General features: G+C 35.4%; 1 protein-coding gene across 1 annotated transcript in view; it reads left to right on the forward strand.

Moving 5' to 3' along the window:
• The window catches only part of CYYR1 (cysteine and tyrosine rich 1), a 152951-nt gene that overhangs the window by 102156 nt on the left and 33229 nt on the right, over window positions 1–17566 (forward strand). Inside the window, exon 3 of the mRNA XM_049785828.1 lies at window positions 17078–17235. Within this exon, the coding sequence (XP_049641785.1) occupies window positions 17078–17235 (158 nt within the window). The remainder of the gene's footprint in view (window positions 1–17077; window positions 17236–17566) is intronic.

Here is a 17566-nt window from a genome sequence, read left to right on the forward strand (position 1 = left end):
TATGTTGGCAATAAGTAAGAGAAAATTTTTTAAAAGAAATATTCATTTTTCCTCTAAGGATTGATGGTACTGGACAGATTTATATGAATAAAAATACCTTATATTATAATTATGCAATATTCAAAGAATTTTGTACTTGTTAGACTGTAATTAATGATCTCACTCAATATAACTGTCTTTTTTAACCTATTTCAATGTTCATTAGTCTTATATTTCTTCCTTTGGCTTCTATTCTTTCTTGATCTGCAGTATCAGTATTATTGAAGTGAAATTTCTGCTAATTAGTTACAATACTGGGTATCTCAAAAGGAGTTCAGGTGTCATCTCTTAAAATTAGATTCTTACTGTACAGAGACAAAAATGAGATGATCAGACTGTATGAAGCAATCTAATAATAACTCAGAAACTGTTACTTTATGTTTTACAGAGATTTAAGACTAGTTTTTTTTTAAAAAGGATAGCTATGAATTCATTGGTTATACAAAAAATGCAAACTCATACTCAAAAAATTTTTCATCATACTAAAAATCTATGTAACACAATATCAAAGAGATGGATTATTTTCTATAACTATACTGGTCTCTGGAAAATGCAGCTGGTCAAACCATTTGGCAATATGGCTAAACAAAGTTTCTCCTGTTCTCCCGTATGATGGCTGCTCATATATTCCTTCCTTTGTTTCCACCTGCAGAAGATCTTATTTGTAAGAGAGAACAGACCTGTTGAATTAAAATTATGCTCAAGTGTCTCACATGAATAGGATGTGATTTCATCATGGAATAAACTGCCTCCAGACATAGTGACAATTTTTAGTTTGGGATGCATACCTTTCTCTGTCCAGGGATAGAGCAACTATTTGTGGTGTAAGAAAAGCACCATACCCACTATACCCTCTAGCCCAGGATTTAGTGACTCTTAAATACTTAGAGCAGCCACAAAATTTGAGTAACTGGGGATTGCATAGCAATGTCATAAGCCACTAGGACTTGGCCCATAATGCCTTTGGGGGGACATACCTGGCAGTGTTCAGCAGTTACTCCTGGCTCTGTATTCAGAAATTGCTCAAGGCTCGAGGTACCATATGGGATGCCAGGGGTTAAACCTGGGTCTGTCCTGGGTCAGCTGCATACAAGATAAATGCCATACCTCTGAACCATCACTCTCCTCTCTCCACCCCCTAACCCTCCACCATGATGACTTTAAGGCAGAGCTATCTAACATTAGCTTCTATTTCATTCTGGAACTCTCTTCTCCCTGCCTTCTTCCTTGCCCTCACAGCTACTCCCAGCTTCAGCCTTTCCCCATTTTTGTCCCTAATAATGACAATGGTCTTCTTTTAGGACTGCCAAGATATAATAGGCTACTTATCAAATCCAATCTTCACATTATTATTAGAATATTACACTATAACTTTTTACTTGCTCTTTATAAACTTTATTAAAAAGTAGTTGCCTTATGGGAGGCATTACTTTCCCCAATTTTAAGCTGTATTACAAAGCAATAGTTATAAAAAACAGCATGGTATTGGAATAAAGACAGACCCTCAGATCAGTGGAATAGGCTTGAGTACTCAGAGAAGGTTCCTCAGACATATAACCACCTAGTTTTTGATAAAGGAGCAAGAAATTCTAAATGGAGCAAGGAAAGCCTATGCAACAAGTGGTGTTGGCACAACTGGTTAGCCACTTGCAAAAAGCGAACTCAGACCCCCAGCTAATACCATGTACAAAGGTAAAATTCAAATGGATTAAAGACCTTGATATCAGATCTGAAACTATAAGGTATATAGAACAACATGTAGGTGAAACACTCCAGGACATTGAGACTAAAGGCATCTTTAAGGAGGAGACAGCACTTTCCAAACAAGTGGAAGCAGAGATAAACAGATGGGACTATATTAAGCTGAGAAGCTTCTGCATCTCAAAGGAAATACTGCCCAGAATACAAAGGCCACCCACTGAGTGGGAGAAATTATTCACCCAATACTCATCAGATAAAGGGCTAATATCCAAAATTTACAAGGTACTGACATAACTATACAAGAAAAAAAAACTAACCCCATCAAAAAAAAAAGGGAGAAGAAATGAACAGACACTTTGAAAAAGAAGAAAGGCAAATGGCCAAAAGGCACATGAAAAGATGCTCAACATCACTCATCGTCAGGGAGATGCAAATCAAAACTACTATGAGGTACCACCTCACGCCACTGAGATTGGCACACATCACAAAAAAGGAAAACAAGCAGTGCTGGCGGGGATGTGGAGAGAAAGGAACTCTTTTTCACTGCTGGTGGGAATGCCGTCTAGTACAACCTTTATGGAAAGCGATATGGAGATTCCTTCACAAACTGGAAATTGAGCTTCCATACGATCCAGCTATACCACTCCTAGGAATATACCCGAGGAACACAAAAATACAATACAAAAATCTCTTCCTTACTCCTATATTCATTGCAGCGCTATTTACAATAGCCAGACTCTGGAAACAACCAAGATGCCCTTCAACAGATGAGTGGCTAAAGAAACTGTGGTACATATACACAATGGAATACTATGCAGCCATCAGGAGAGATGAAGTCATGAAATTTTCCTATACATGGATGTACATAGAATCTATTATGCTGAGTGAAGTAAGTCAGAGGGAGAGAGAAGGACACAGAATGGTTTCACTCATCTATGGGCTTTAAGAAAAATGAAAGACATTTGTAACAGTATCTCAGAGACAAGAGAGATGAGAGCTGGTAGGTGCAGCTCATGACATGAAGCTCATCACATAGAGTGATGAGTGCAGTTGAAGAGATGACTACACTGAAAACTATCATAACAATGTGAGTGAATGAGGGAAGTAGAAAGCCTGTCTCGAGTAGAGGTGTAGGGGGGTGGGGAGGAGGGAGATCTGGGAAATTGGTGGTGGGAATGTTGCACTGGTGAAGGGGGGTGTTCTTTACATGACTGTAATCATACAACTATAATCATGTTTGTAATCACGGTGTTTAAATAAAGATAATTATAAAAAGATAGTAGTTCCTTTATAGTCTCCTTGAATCACATTTTGTTCCTCTAATCTCCCATCCTTTCTTTTTTCTCAAGAAACTTGACATTTTAGGGTTCCTTAAGCACATTATGATATATTACATTCCTCTGACATTTATGTTATTCTTTTAATATGAAATGCTCTTCTCTAATCCTGTCAATTATCTTTGTTTGCTTCATAATCTTTCATCATCTTCAGAAGGGTTACTGCCCACAAGAATGCATCTCAAGCAGTCTTCAAAACACGAGTCCACCTATACTTTCTCTACTACACATATATTACTTATCTCCCCCACACACTCAATCTCACTATTTCACATATACAGGTGCCAATACATTTGAATTCGCTGCTCTCCTCTCTCTAGGGTTAGGTATTGCTCTATGAGAATTGAATCTGTTCTTGCCCCCATTTATACTTCATGCTGTTGATTGTATGCATTTGTATCCTTACTTTTCATCTTACTTGAACTCCCAGAATTATGTTTAGACCAGATGATATACTAAAAATGTCTTATGATGTTTAATTTATTATTTTTAATTTTATTATTTTCTCCAAATAGTTAAGTGGTTCTTTAGCAGGGTTCTTTAGTGTGGTTGTGGGAGGGAACCAGGGCTTTATCCTGACTGTTCTCAGGGATAACACTCATAGCAGGGCTCAGGGTTCATACATAGTTCTGGAAATTGAACTTTGGTCAGATACATGTAAGACCTACATGGAAGTACAAGAAAGAGAAAGCCATACCAAATGTAATATCTCTTCAGCCCTATATAATACTTTGAAAAATAAGTTTAGCCACTAGAAATGATCAAGACACATATTGTAGTTACCATTCTTAGTTTATTGCATCATATATGTATTTGAATGAAGAATAAACTGAACTCAGATATGGGGTATTTATGTCAATCATTCTTCTTTCTTAATAATTTCAAATTTGAACCTGAATATTAATAATGCAAACAATATGTTACAGTGTCCATAAAAGTGTGCCACGGTTTTCTAAATTCCCTTTCCTTGTTAATTGAGCACTATTTTTTTTGCTTTTTTTTTTTAATTTTATTATGGTCAAATTGAATTCCAATTATCTCACTGTAATATTTGAGGCACATAGTGACAATAAGTGAGGGTATTCCTACCACCAGTATTGTCCTCCCTCCACCCCTGTTCCCAGCATGGCACAATATTTTAAACTTGAGTACGTTTGTTGTTGTTGTTGTTGTTTTTTTAATTTTTATTGTGACCAAAGTGCATACAAATCTTTCACTGCATCATTTATGGTACACAATGACAATGAATGAGGGGTATTCCCACCACCAGTGCTGTCCTCCCTCCATACCTGTTCACAGCATGTATCCCATATCACCCTCTGTTACCCCCCAGAATGCTAGTGCAACTGGTCTCCACTTTACAGCTTGTTGTAGATTGAGCATCCATTCCACCGTCATTGGAGATAAAAAGGATAAGAAAAAAGGGAGAAAAAAATTTGGTAACAACTACCAAAAGAAGAAAGAAGAGAGAAAAAAAAAAGAAAAATGGAAGAAAAAAATTCACCCGGCAAATAAAAATAAAAAATCACCAAATAATAACCACAAGAGTGAAAAAGAAAGAGAAAAGTGGAAGAAAAAAGAGAAGGGAAATAAAGTCAAAAACTAACAAAACAGAAAAATTAGGGGTGCTGGACAGGCAGGGTTTGGCGTTCCCCCCCACTTTTACTTCACCTTGTATATTTCCTCACTGGTTTACATTTAATGGAGCTGGGGTTAGGCACTTAACCTACACTGGCCCAAATATATCCCTAACCTTGGTCGTGCAGCTTAAGTTCCAGTTGAATCCCTAACTTCAGGAGATTGAATGGTATTTATTTTAATAAGGAAGAAATGAGGCTTTCCTTTTGCATATATGGCATAAAATTCAGAAACTGGAACTATTTAAAAGCATTCATTATAATAAAATAATATAATTCATTATAATTATATTATAGTCAATATAATATATTGAAAAAATATTCAATATAATATAACTCATTATAAAAAAGAGAATATTACTATTAGCATGAGAGTATATTTCTTATGAATCATGCTAGGGATATAGAATGGAAATAACAAATGGTAAAATGTATTACAGAAACTGCAAATTACTTACAGAACTGATCTTGCTAAGGAAGGTATCGAGGAATGATTGGAGGGGGTCCGTGAGACTCTGGTGAAGAAAAGCTGACACCATTATTTTTGCTGTTGTTGCTTTTGGGTTTGAGAAGGCCACACCCAGTGGTGCTCAAGGCTTACTCCTGATTCTGTGCACAGGATCACTCATGGAACTTGAAGAACTATATATGATACCAGGTAATTTTAGAAGTGTGATGGGAAAATATGTGTTGAGGTTGAGGTAACCCCAAGTTCTTAAAAGTTCTGTGTAGATACAAATAATAGACAAGCCCTGCAAGGTCTTGGCAAGTTCAGAACAAAAGATAAATAGTGATAAGTACCAAGCTTTTCTCAGCAAAGAATGAGAACTTGCTTTAAGAATCTATAAAAAGGAACATAGTTGCTTGAATAGGCAGATCAGTCTGAGATAGAGTCCAGAGCATTTGACAGTAGTATTTAAGAAAACACCAGGTTATGTAGTGTTGACACTCAATGTCATTGAAGTCTGTTACTTGGGTTGGTAGTTATTTTGAAAAAAAAAAATGTCACTCTCATGCATCTAGATAAACCTTCCTAGGGTTTGAAATGTCTAGATCTGCAAACTAGTTGCCTTTCTACCAACTCAATAACTGAGTCTCCATATTCCTTTGAATTCTTGCTAGAATTGCTGCAAAAAAAAAGTGGTTTCAACGAAGGTGCTGAATTTTCAGATTTGATCTTTCATATGTTCTCAGGATTTAAATCTCAACTAATGGAAACTCCTTAGAGTCACTGTTAAGAAAACTTTTATTTCATCTTTCCATTTGACTATGATATACAAGTACTGAAAGCAAAAGAAAAAAGTGCTGTCGAAAGTAATCATCATAAGCAAGTTAAGTTAATTAGCTGTGTGAAGTTTCAACAAAGGTTATTTCAAAAGGGTGAACCGTGCCAAAGCATTATAAATGAGAGTATTATATCTGGAGGTAATTGGGAATTTTGTTTAAGCTTTGGAGAGAAGAAGGTAGGGGACTCTGTATGCAGAGACTATATTGATTTATATTTAGCCTATGATTGTATGTCTCATATCTTTTTTCATTACAGTACATTTTTATAAATTGTATAATGTACAGCAAAGTACAGTTATCCCAAGAAAGGTATTCTAAACTCCTGTCAAGTACTTGACTCTCACAGAGTCAATTGTTCAGACATTCTAGAAATTATTTCTCCTCCTTTCTTGGCTTTTCAGGAGGACTTTGTTTTACCTTTATGTGTCTAGTTTATGTTAGAGGAACTCTCCATAAATTCTCATTGAATATATAATATAAATAGAATAAGTATTTCTGCAGTAGACATTAAGATCACAGAGTTCTATTTTTTAACTAGCCAGAAGAACTTTATCTTAATTTCTCTACATTTTAGTTTTCTAACAAAATAACACACTCTAGGTCAACAAAAACAGCTATATATAATCAAGAAGTATTACAAATTTATTATTACTTTATTTAATTTATTCTTATTACTATTATTTATTATAATATAATTATATTATGTTATTATACAGTATATTGTTATTATTTTTAGAAAAGCAGCTCTCTTTGAGAGCTCCAAACTCTTCATTGAGGCTGGGGGAATATCTCAGTGATTAGAGATACATGCCTTATACATACAAGAACCCAAGTTTGTATGCAAGAACCACATGTCATCTAAAGTATCTGGTTATATCTTTGGATAAACTTGAGTTCCAGCTGATCTGGCCCTACTATTCCCAAGCATCACCAGGCCAGAGTATTGTATCATATAATCCAATTAGCTAAATATCAATGGGTGTGGCCCATGCCCCCCAAGCACTCTTAGGAGTTCATAGTCTCAAATAAAATCTTTGTTAATTGTCACACACATGGCTTTAATCCTTCAAGTCTGTATCCATACATCATTCTATTTTAATTCTCAGTACCCTGAGTAATGATTGAATATAGTCAATTATCAAAATATATCCCAAGACTGAAGTAATGAAAATTACTATCTATGACAGCAATTTGGAATTGCATGTATAAAAGAATAAAACAAATAGGCATCACAGGAAAACTAAGACAATTTAAGTATGAATCAATATTATTTTTGTAACTATTGTTGTTCCAGATAATTGAATTATTAAATGATAATTAAATATTTAAATTTTATAGATAACTAAATGAAAACCATTTGTGTACATTAAATAAAATGCTTCATAAAGTTCTGCAACTCAATGACTAATTTGAACTGATATATTATTTCAAAGCTAAACTGACTACACGTCATAAATTAGCATTTAGAATGTTCACCCTATACACAATATATCTAGTAATTAGTTCAGGGAATGTTTACGTAGATTTGGATTTCTTTATATAAAAAATAAATCCATATTATATTTTATATACTCATGTATAAATGCATACTTGTATGCACTTGTTCTGGCAGTGCTTGATGAACCATCAGAGATGCTGGGAACAAACTTGGTTGGCTGCATGCAAGACAAATGCTTTACCCAATGTTCTAATGCTTTAGCCTCAGAACACAGTAATCTTTTTCAAAAAATATTTATTTATTTACTTATTTGGGTTTTGGGGCCACACCCAAAACAGGTATGTGACCTGTTTCTGTTTTCCCCTCTGTCCACCCCCAAATGCACCGACAATATAATGTAGCACCATTTCTCCATGCAAAGGCACACTAAAAAAAAGGGGGAAATCTTACATATAAAAAAGAGCTCTTATCTACTAGAGATAGGAACTCATAGTTGTTTACAATACAGGGACATCTCCTACCTTAAAAATATGTCATGTGGAATCAACTTAGACCTCAGGTGCTTAGATACCATCCGTCCAGCCTTGAACCCTGGGTTCCAGACATAGAAACGGTACAGTTCTTCACAACAGCTGCAGGAAACAAATCCCATCCGGGACAGCCTTAATACTGCTGGGTCACCAACAAGGGCCAGCTCTAATATGATATCCTGACAACGAGGAAAATGGGAACAACTTGACCTAAGAGCAGGTTATCCTACCTCACCAGCTAATGATAAGACAAAATCAGAAGACTTGTAACCCTTTGGTAGGTCCAAAAGCCAAGATTGCAACTTACAGATGACTGGCTGCTAGAACCATGACCAGATTGTATATATCTTGGAACCAATAAAAAAGCCCTAGTCCAGGGTTTGAACTACGACCTGCACAATAACCACGATACCCAGTTCCAAAGGTCTGGCAGAGACAATGTTAACGGAATGGGGCTTCTGGAAACACAAAGAAAGACGCTATACTAGGTGCCATCCTAGGTTCAGTGCAAAGACCAAGACCACTATCCACAGAAGATGGATTAAAATGACACTGAGGAAACAGAACTTCTAGAACCACAAAGACTGACTTCATCATAAGACTCACCCCTGAGGGCCGGGAAGGTGGCGCTAGAGGTAAGGTGTCTACTTGCAAGGGCTAGCGTAGGACGGACCGCGGTTCGACCCCCCGGCGTCCCATATGGTCCCCCCAAGCCAGGGGCGATTTCTGAGCGCATAGCCAGGAGTAACCCCTGAGCATCAAACGGGTGTAGCCCAAAAACAAAACAAAACAAAACAAACAAAACAAAAAAAAAAGACTTACCCCTGGACCTGTGCAGATACCGAGATCTCTAGATACAGAGATCTGATTGTATCACCCAGGACGGACCAGAAGTCTTCAAAACACCACAAAAGCACCACCGGGAGAGTAAATGACCCTGAACAGAGTCTATAGTTAATCCCATGACAATATACTCCAAGGACGGAGAAACCCCATATCTCTTAGGCCAAGTGAATTCCTTTTCGAATGACCCCAATATTTACTGTGGCAGGGCAGGAGGGGAAAAAAAAAGCAAAAAGCACAAAACATTGTTTATTTTTTATATATTATTGTTTAATCTTCATTTATTATTATTATTATTATTTTTATTTACCTATCTATTTTTGGTCGATTTCTTTGTTCAGGTGTGGTTATTGAAGTTGTTGTCCCCAGTTATACTTATTTTTTTCTCTTCTTTTCTTTTCTTTCTTTCTGTGCTGTGCTATGTTTCTTATCTCAAGACCATGGCAGTTTTTTATTTTTATTTTTATTTTTATTTTTTTATTTTTGTTTTGTGGAGCTTATTGTTAATGTCGGAGTCCTCACTGGATATTTGACACTCCTTTTTGTACTGGTGGAGTGTTTCACCTTCTTTTTCTCCTTCGTCTCTCAAATTGATAATGAGAGCCTCGAGGATTCCACCCATTTTCGGCGTATTAGACTTCTACCCCAGTTTATTACTTCTCTCTTCTTCAAACAAAACCAAGTAACTTGAACTAGCTAGCCCTGCCTCACAGTTAGAGAGAAAATAAGGGAGGCACCAAGACCAAACAGGTGCAAGACTACTAAGTAGTAGGCTAGGTACAGAGGGGACCACATATTCTAGCAGCCCTGGGGGTGAGGGTAGAGGATATGGGAGGTAGGACAAAAACGGAGGTGTAGGGAGGACAAATTGGTGATGGGAATCCCCCCTGAATTTATGTAAATATGTACCTAAAATATTATTGTCAACAATATGTAAGCCACTGTGATCAAAATAAAAATTATATTAAAAAATTATTTATTTACTTATTTGGATTTTGGGGCCACACCCAGCATCACTCAAGGGTTATTTCTGGCTCTATGCTCAGAATCCTGGCAGGCTCAGGGAACATGTGGGATGCCAGGAATTTAACCGGGTCCTTCCCAGGTTGGCCACACACAAGGCAAATACCCTACCACTGAGCAATCACTCCAGCCCCAGAATGTAGTAAATGTAATAAATATCCTTATTTAAACATCTTGATTACAAATATGATTGTGAATATGTTTCAGTCATGTAAAGAACATCCCCCCTTATCTTAATATTGATAACTTTACACCATTGAGTCTTTTTTCTAATGCTACCATTTCTTTTTTTTAATGCTACCATTTCTAATGATTTATTGATACAGTAAGAAAGAAAATCAATTTTAAAATATAAGCCTGACAGTAATTCACTAAATATTTTGCCTCATAAATTACAAATAAGTTTAGAATAAAATACTGTTTTCTGAAAGGTGCTCAATATAAAAATACTGTACTATGGTGTACTATGGGGCCAGAGAGATGCACAGCAGTAGGGCATTTGCCTTGTATGCGGCACACCTGAGAGGGACCAGGTTCGATTCTCTGTATCCCATATGGTCCCCCAGCCTGCCAGGAGCAATTCTGCAGAGGCAGAAGCCACTGGATGTGGCCCCAAAACCAATCAATCAATCAATAAAGTTTTTTAAAAAATTGTACTACATTGTTTTAATGCATTGACCGAAAAAAGGTTTGAGTATTCTAAAGGATTGTGCCCAATTTACCTTTTTTGTGTTTGTTTATTCCTTTTATTACACTTAGATTGCCATAGGACTATTTAATATCCACTTTAATAACAGACAAAAATGCTTTCTTAGTTTAACATTTTATTTTAAAGACCTCATTTTTTATGGTACCAAGAAGTGAATGCATTCAAATTTCTTTGAAATTATGGTCATTTTTTTTTCCTCAAAAGGCATTTTCATTTGGATACTTCTTAAAAACCCAGAGTCATAGCCCATAGAAAAAAATTTTCCTAATGGAAATATTCTAAAATTCTGCTTGTGTCTCAGATGGATACAAAAAATACTCTATGGTTCATTTAAATTTTCATACTTTATTAGAACTATTGCTACTAAATATTGCATAGGACATGTATATGTTTTTCTATTGCAGTAATTTATAAAAAATACTTTTGTAAATTTGTCATGTCAAAGAAAAGAGAATGCTATGGAGCAATTCTTTTTACATTTCTATTATCTAAACATGGTTGATAGTAAAATCATGTCAAGGGACTGAGAAGATAGCCCCAAGTTTATTCCCCAACACCATATGTTATAGTCAGGGTATAGTCAGGGTTCCTGATGTCCCTATCACAATCCATGCCCCCAAACCTCCAGCAGACTCAAGTACCAAAAAAGCCTGAGAGTTGCTTATAACAGGCCCCTAACAAGCACCTGTTTAACTTGGTTAGCTGTTCATCACTGAGAGTAATAATTGGGAGAACTCCTACCCTGTTAAGATACACCTTATTTTATCTAAAATGAAAGTCAACCCTGGTTTCTTTGTATCTGTTTGTTTACAACTTGGTTTCACCCAAAATAAAAACTGTCTTATATGTAAATTTGGGTGGGACTGGTTTAGGATAGCCTAAGGCTTAGCTATCTGCCTCACCTGGGGATGGTCTCTGTACTCAATTAAAACAGTTCTGGCAGACAACTTGGAGGATACAAGATAGAAAACTGCCAGATTACAATGTTTCATCCTCAGCCTGGTCTGGATTATTTCATATGCAACCCTGCATAGGACTCATTCATCTGGGCTTGGAGTGGGGTGATTTTACACTACCCCTCAAAAAACAAAACTAGAAATAACCAAAATGCCTTATAAGTTGTAGCATTTAGCTATATCATATTCACATCATAGAATACTGTTCAATAAAGGAAAAATATCTTGAGAGCCAGAAGATTATCAGTTGGTAGAGCAGCAGGTGTGAGGTCCCGATTTTGGCCCCCAGCACTGTTGGGGGTGAACCCTATTTAAGAAAAACAAACAAAATAATTATTTTACTACTTTGTCAAAATGCATCAGTATCAGGGGCCGGAGCGGTAGCGCAAGCAGTAAGGAGTCTGTCTGCCTTGCTCACACCAGCCTAGGATAGACTGCGGTTCAATCCCCCAGCGTAGAGTTTGGTCCCCCAAGCCAGGAGCAATATCTGAGCGCATAGCCAGGAGTAACCCCTGAGCATCACCGGGTGTGGCCCAAAAACCGAAAAAAGAAAAAAGAAAAAAAAGCATCAGTAGTATTATAGTTTCCTAACAATATGTAATGATTTCAATACAAATGGTTTTGTTGTTTTACTTGTAATGTTGTTTTATTTTATTTTATCTATTCTCCTACCTTCTGCTACTGGCCAAAGGTCCTGAATATCTGGCTTTGGCGTTCATACACTCAAGTTGTGGGACCCACTGAGACCACACACTTAAGTGAATGCTTTCACAAGCTTGGTTCTGTTATATCAGAGATTATGTACATAACTATGGTGCCAGGCATCCCAAATAACATTGCTGAGAATTTATGGGGATTGTGGGTTGGTGTGGAGATGGAATCTACAGCCTCACCAACCATAGGCTTGCAAGGCAGGTGGTTTAGCACTGAGCACTCCCTAGATTCCAATAAAAGTTTGGGTTTATTGTAAGGGGAAATATAATGCACACACTACTCTGCATTCTTTCCAAATAATATGCCCAATTTCTCAAATTAATAGCTAGTCCCTTTCAGTTGATTAAATCATATTATTTATATTCAGGAAGGGATCTGTTTGTTTGTTCTTTTCTTTAATGACATTGTAAATAATGTAATGACATTGTAAATAATGCTGTAAGTTGTATACTTGGCCATATCTTAAAGAGCGAATTTACAACTACTAATGGGTATCAAAGGATCAAGGACACCAAAATCATGATATTATCAGAAATCTCATTTAGCACATTAGTCGCGACCACATTATTGACCTCAAGAGCAAGTACTTTTGCATTTGCTGCCAAAAAGAAAACAAAATGTGACTAATTTTCTTCTTTCTTTATTAAAATAGAAAATTAATTAATATAAATATGTCCCAGTTTGATAGCTCAATGGCCTCCATAGTACGTACTTTGTAAACTCTGCTGAATAATTGGACCATTGATTATTTCTGGAACATAAATTAAGCTTTCCGATTTAATCATATTTAGACATAAAAATCATAATATAAAGAAGGTTTCCAAATTACTTTTCATTTTATTATTTCAGATTATCTCATGACAAATTCTTAATCTTGAAAATAGTTATTTGCAGGGCCGGAGAGATAGCATGGAGGTAATTGCCTTTCATGCAGAAGGTCATCGGTTCGAATCCCGGCGTCCCATATGGTCCCCCGTGCCTGCCAGGAGCAATTTCTGAGCATGGAGCCAGGAGTAACCCTGAGCACTGCCGGCTGTGACCCAAAAACCACAAAAAAAAAAAAAAAAGAAAAAGAAAAAAAAGAAAAGAAAATAGTTATTTTCTAATATATGATAACAGATATTAGCAAGAATTATTGCGGGCAGCATTTCACAGTAGATACAAATATGAATCTTTAAGTTATATCCCTTTAATTAATAGAATGTCATATATCAACTATATTTTGATTAAAATTAATATTTGTTAAATGTCATATTTTTCCTTTTCTTAATGACTAACAGCACCCACAGCTCACTGTCTTATGTTGTACTGTCATAAATTACTAATAATGCCAAAAGTAATGTAGGAATATTCCAAAGGAGACTATTAGAATTTCAAATAGTATTTCATTTAATGGGAGAAAATTTTAGAAAACTTCTTACATAAAGTAAAAAAACACATGCTCAATTTCTTATCTTAATTCTAAAATCTTCAAAACTTTATAGAAAGTGAAAGATTTTGTCTAACTCAGATGGTGACAAAATTGAACCAGAAGAAAACTAGAATTTTTTTTTACTATCACTATGTAGCTCAAATGTAATTTTCTTACCTTTATTTCAGAAAGCCCATGGTTATTGAAGGATGCTAGCAATGTGCTAAGCACATTGTTGCTTCCTTTCCAAAATCCACAAATCGTCGATTTTGGAGATAAATCAAGGATTTGAAAGAAAGGAGAGAGACAGATAGCTAGAGGTAGCATTTATGTACCATCCCAAGAAAACATAAGATAAGTGTTCAGATAACAGGAAGAGTAAGGGTTTACATATCTGGAAAGTGAATTTGAACACAGATATATCATGAGGTGGAGTTTGTGAAACATTCTATAAGCATGAAGTTGATGTTATCAAATAGACATCAGATAGACACCAAGTGGAGGTTAGTTTCCTTGATGTGGAACTAGATCATGGTCTGGGTAGGGTAGGGGAGTTCAGCAAATTTCCCAGTTACCCACTTATAACTAGAATGTATCATGTCTGTTTTTTGAGTCATACTTTAATTTTATTTTATTGGATTTTATATTTTTCTCTTTGGTAATTTTTTCTTTAGAAACGTTACAGGGGTCTCAAACTCACGGCCCGCGGGCCGTTTGCGGCCCTCCGTACATTTTGTATGGAGATTCCTAGAGAAATCTTTTTTTGTTTTGTTTTGTTTTAGTTGTTTGGGTCACACCCCCCAATGTTCAAGGCTTACTACTGACTTTGTACTCAAGGATCACCCCGACTTTGCCTCCTGCGGCTCCCAGGTAAATTGAGTTTGAGACCCCTGGTAGTATGGTTACATTAAGTCTTCAATTATGGAAACAATAAGATTCTGGCAATATATTTTTTTTTGAAAATTACAAATACTTGAAATTTCAGAATACTAGAAATAAAACTAGAATTTCTGAAGGGAAAAAAAAGGAGAGTAAAGAGTCATCAAAGGAAATAAGAATAATATGAAATTTTTCTACAGAAAGAAAAAAAATCTAGAAAACATTGTAATGAAATTTTTATTTATTTATTTCTGTGCTATAGTATCTTCCAGCTTAGAACTTAGCTTATAGTGGGGCCGGAGAGATAGCATGGAGGTAAAGCGTTTGCCTTGCATGCAGAAGGACGGTGGTTCAAATCCCGGCATCCCATATGGTTCCCCAAGCCTGCCAGGAGCGATTTTGAGCATAGAGCCAGGAATAATCCCTGAGTGTTGCCAAAAACCAAAATAAAATAAAAAATAAAATGAACTTAGCTTATTGTGTAGTATAAAGACATTTTCAGGCATATAAGGCCTTATAACATTTATTTTTCTTTTGCAAAGAAGTTATTCAGAAATGTGATTCAGTAAATGACAATTTGCTGACAAACAGCAAGAATGGGATCCAGATAGCAGACATGAAGAAACTATTACCTGGTGTAAAAAATAGTATACATTCTAAAGGGACAGTCCACTAAAGTTGGCAGGCAGTAAGATGAGAATAGCCATGAGGAAAAAACATAATTGCAAATGACATAATGTAGGTGGAAAGTTAAAGTCAATTATGTACTAGATCTCAAGGAATTTTGAAGGAGGGATGGGAATAGCAATTGGTATATGGAAAAAAGATGGAAACTCAAGAAAATTTCTTTAAAATATGAATGTTAAGAGAAATGAAATGAAAAGTAACCATGGTATATTTTTGAATCATCAGCCAGCAATTTGTTGATAATCATAATGATGATTATGATAATGATGGTGATGATGATGATGATGATGATGATGACTGGTTTAAACAAAGACAGTTTATCTGAGAATAAACTGCATTTCTATAAAAGTACTTTGGGGACCCAAGAGATAGAAAAAATCAAGTAACACATTAATGTTATTGAATGTGGATTTAAATATTAGCAAAAATTGCCAGAGGAATTAAAAATGGTTGTTGATTCTGGAGAATATACAAGTTAGAAAGTGAAAATTTGTCTTATTTTTCCATATTTGCAAGATATGTGTGTATGTATGTATGGAAAATTTAAATAGAATATAGCTTTAGCTCTGAATCATAGTATTAATTGTTAATACTTCCATTTTCACTAAAATATGTGAATATATGTGTGTGTATATATATTTTTTATTTGGGCCCATAATTAGTGATGCTCAGGACTTACTCCTAGCTCTGTAGTCATGGTTTTTTTTTCTGGTAATACTTGGGGACCACATGTGGTGTCCAGGGATTGAACCAGGGTCTGCTATGTTCAATGAAAGCTCTTATTCGATGTTCTATCTCTTCAAGCTATAAACTGTTTGGAGTTTTTATGCCACATTCAGTGGAGCTTAGAGCTTACTCCAGGCTTTGTGCTCAGAGAATTTCTCCTGCCAGGGCTCTGAGAACCCATATAGGGAGCCTGGAATCCAACAATGGTCAACACATGCAGGGCAAGTACCCTACCTACTATATTATTGCAGTTACATCATGTATACTTCTACCTCTGTAAGTCATTGTGCATGGTTCATTTTCTCTGGTATGTCATCCTTTTTAAGAATATTGGGGTATTTTGATATTTTGTTGTTAAAAATAAATACTTTGAAGAATATTCCTGTTACATTATATGTGTATACTTGTGCTATACTTCTTAGAAATCATACTTCTAGAAATCATACTGTGTGATGACAATTTACATTGCTGTAACTAAAATCCATATACTTTTTAAAAGTGGTGAAATATAGATTCTTATATATCATATCTATGAAGTTGATGTCCTCACGATATTTTCTTTGTTTTGTTGCATGAAGTTTTTAAATAAAAATATAGACATTGTAGAAATAAAAGTCTTGCTTACATTTTTCCTGAATTTAGTCATATTTCTTTGCCGTAATTATTATCTAACTAAAAATAATTTGTGTATGTTTTATTTATTTTGTTAAAATAGTTCTAGTTTTACTTCATAAAGTTTGCATCAAAAGAAAATGTGGTCTTATTTAATATTAGAAAAATTTAAATATTTTTATTAAACACACATACACTATGTATAATAGATAAATTCTTCGCTTTTTAAGTGTATAACAGAATGTTTTTTTAATTATTACTTTAGAGAGCATAGCCAAAATTGTACTCTACATAAATACATGAATTTTTAAAATCAGGATCTAAATGGTGAATTAATTCTGCTGGAAGGGAATTCCCTAAAGACACACTTTTTTCATAGCTCCTGAAATGCACAAGATTGTTTGCTTCTCAAATTAGAGAGTTATATTTTTCTGTTCGTCTTAAAAACAATTATTGAGGACCACTTTTCTTCTCCAGTTATGAAGTTATATTTAAAAGGCTTAAGAATGCTGTCATTTCAATAAACTTCTTCTGATATTTATTCATAGGGGCACAGCAATTGCTGGCATTGTGTTTGGAATTGTGTTCATCATGGGAGTCATTGCTGGAATTGCCATATGTATCTGCATGTGCATGAAAAACAACCGAGGGACTCGGGTTGGAGTCATCAGGACCACCCATATCAATGCCATCTCCTCCTATCCTGGTAAGTAAGGTGATTGACACCACTGGGTTATGTTAAACCCTCTTTGAATAGACGTTACAGTAAGAATTCTCACTGGAATAATATTCAAATATCTAAGGCATCTCAGTGCCACTGTTGAAGATCTATATTTAAGTCAAATTTCAAGTAAGAAAATCCAACTCAGATTGGAAGATATTACTTCATATTTTCAATAGTTGTCTCATTGGCAATTGTTAAAATCAGAGTTATGATAAATGAACAGCTTATACCTATTTCATCTCTCTGCCAGTAAATTCTGGCAAATAAGTCTAAAATAAAGTATGATATTTTTCTGATAAATTATACTTGGTCT

This window comes from Suncus etruscus, chromosome 13 (genome assembly GCF_024139225.1).
Source record: "Suncus etruscus isolate mSunEtr1 chromosome 13, mSunEtr1.pri.cur, whole genome shotgun sequence".
Lineage (NCBI taxonomy): Eukaryota > Metazoa > Chordata > Mammalia > Eulipotyphla > Soricidae > Suncus > Suncus etruscus.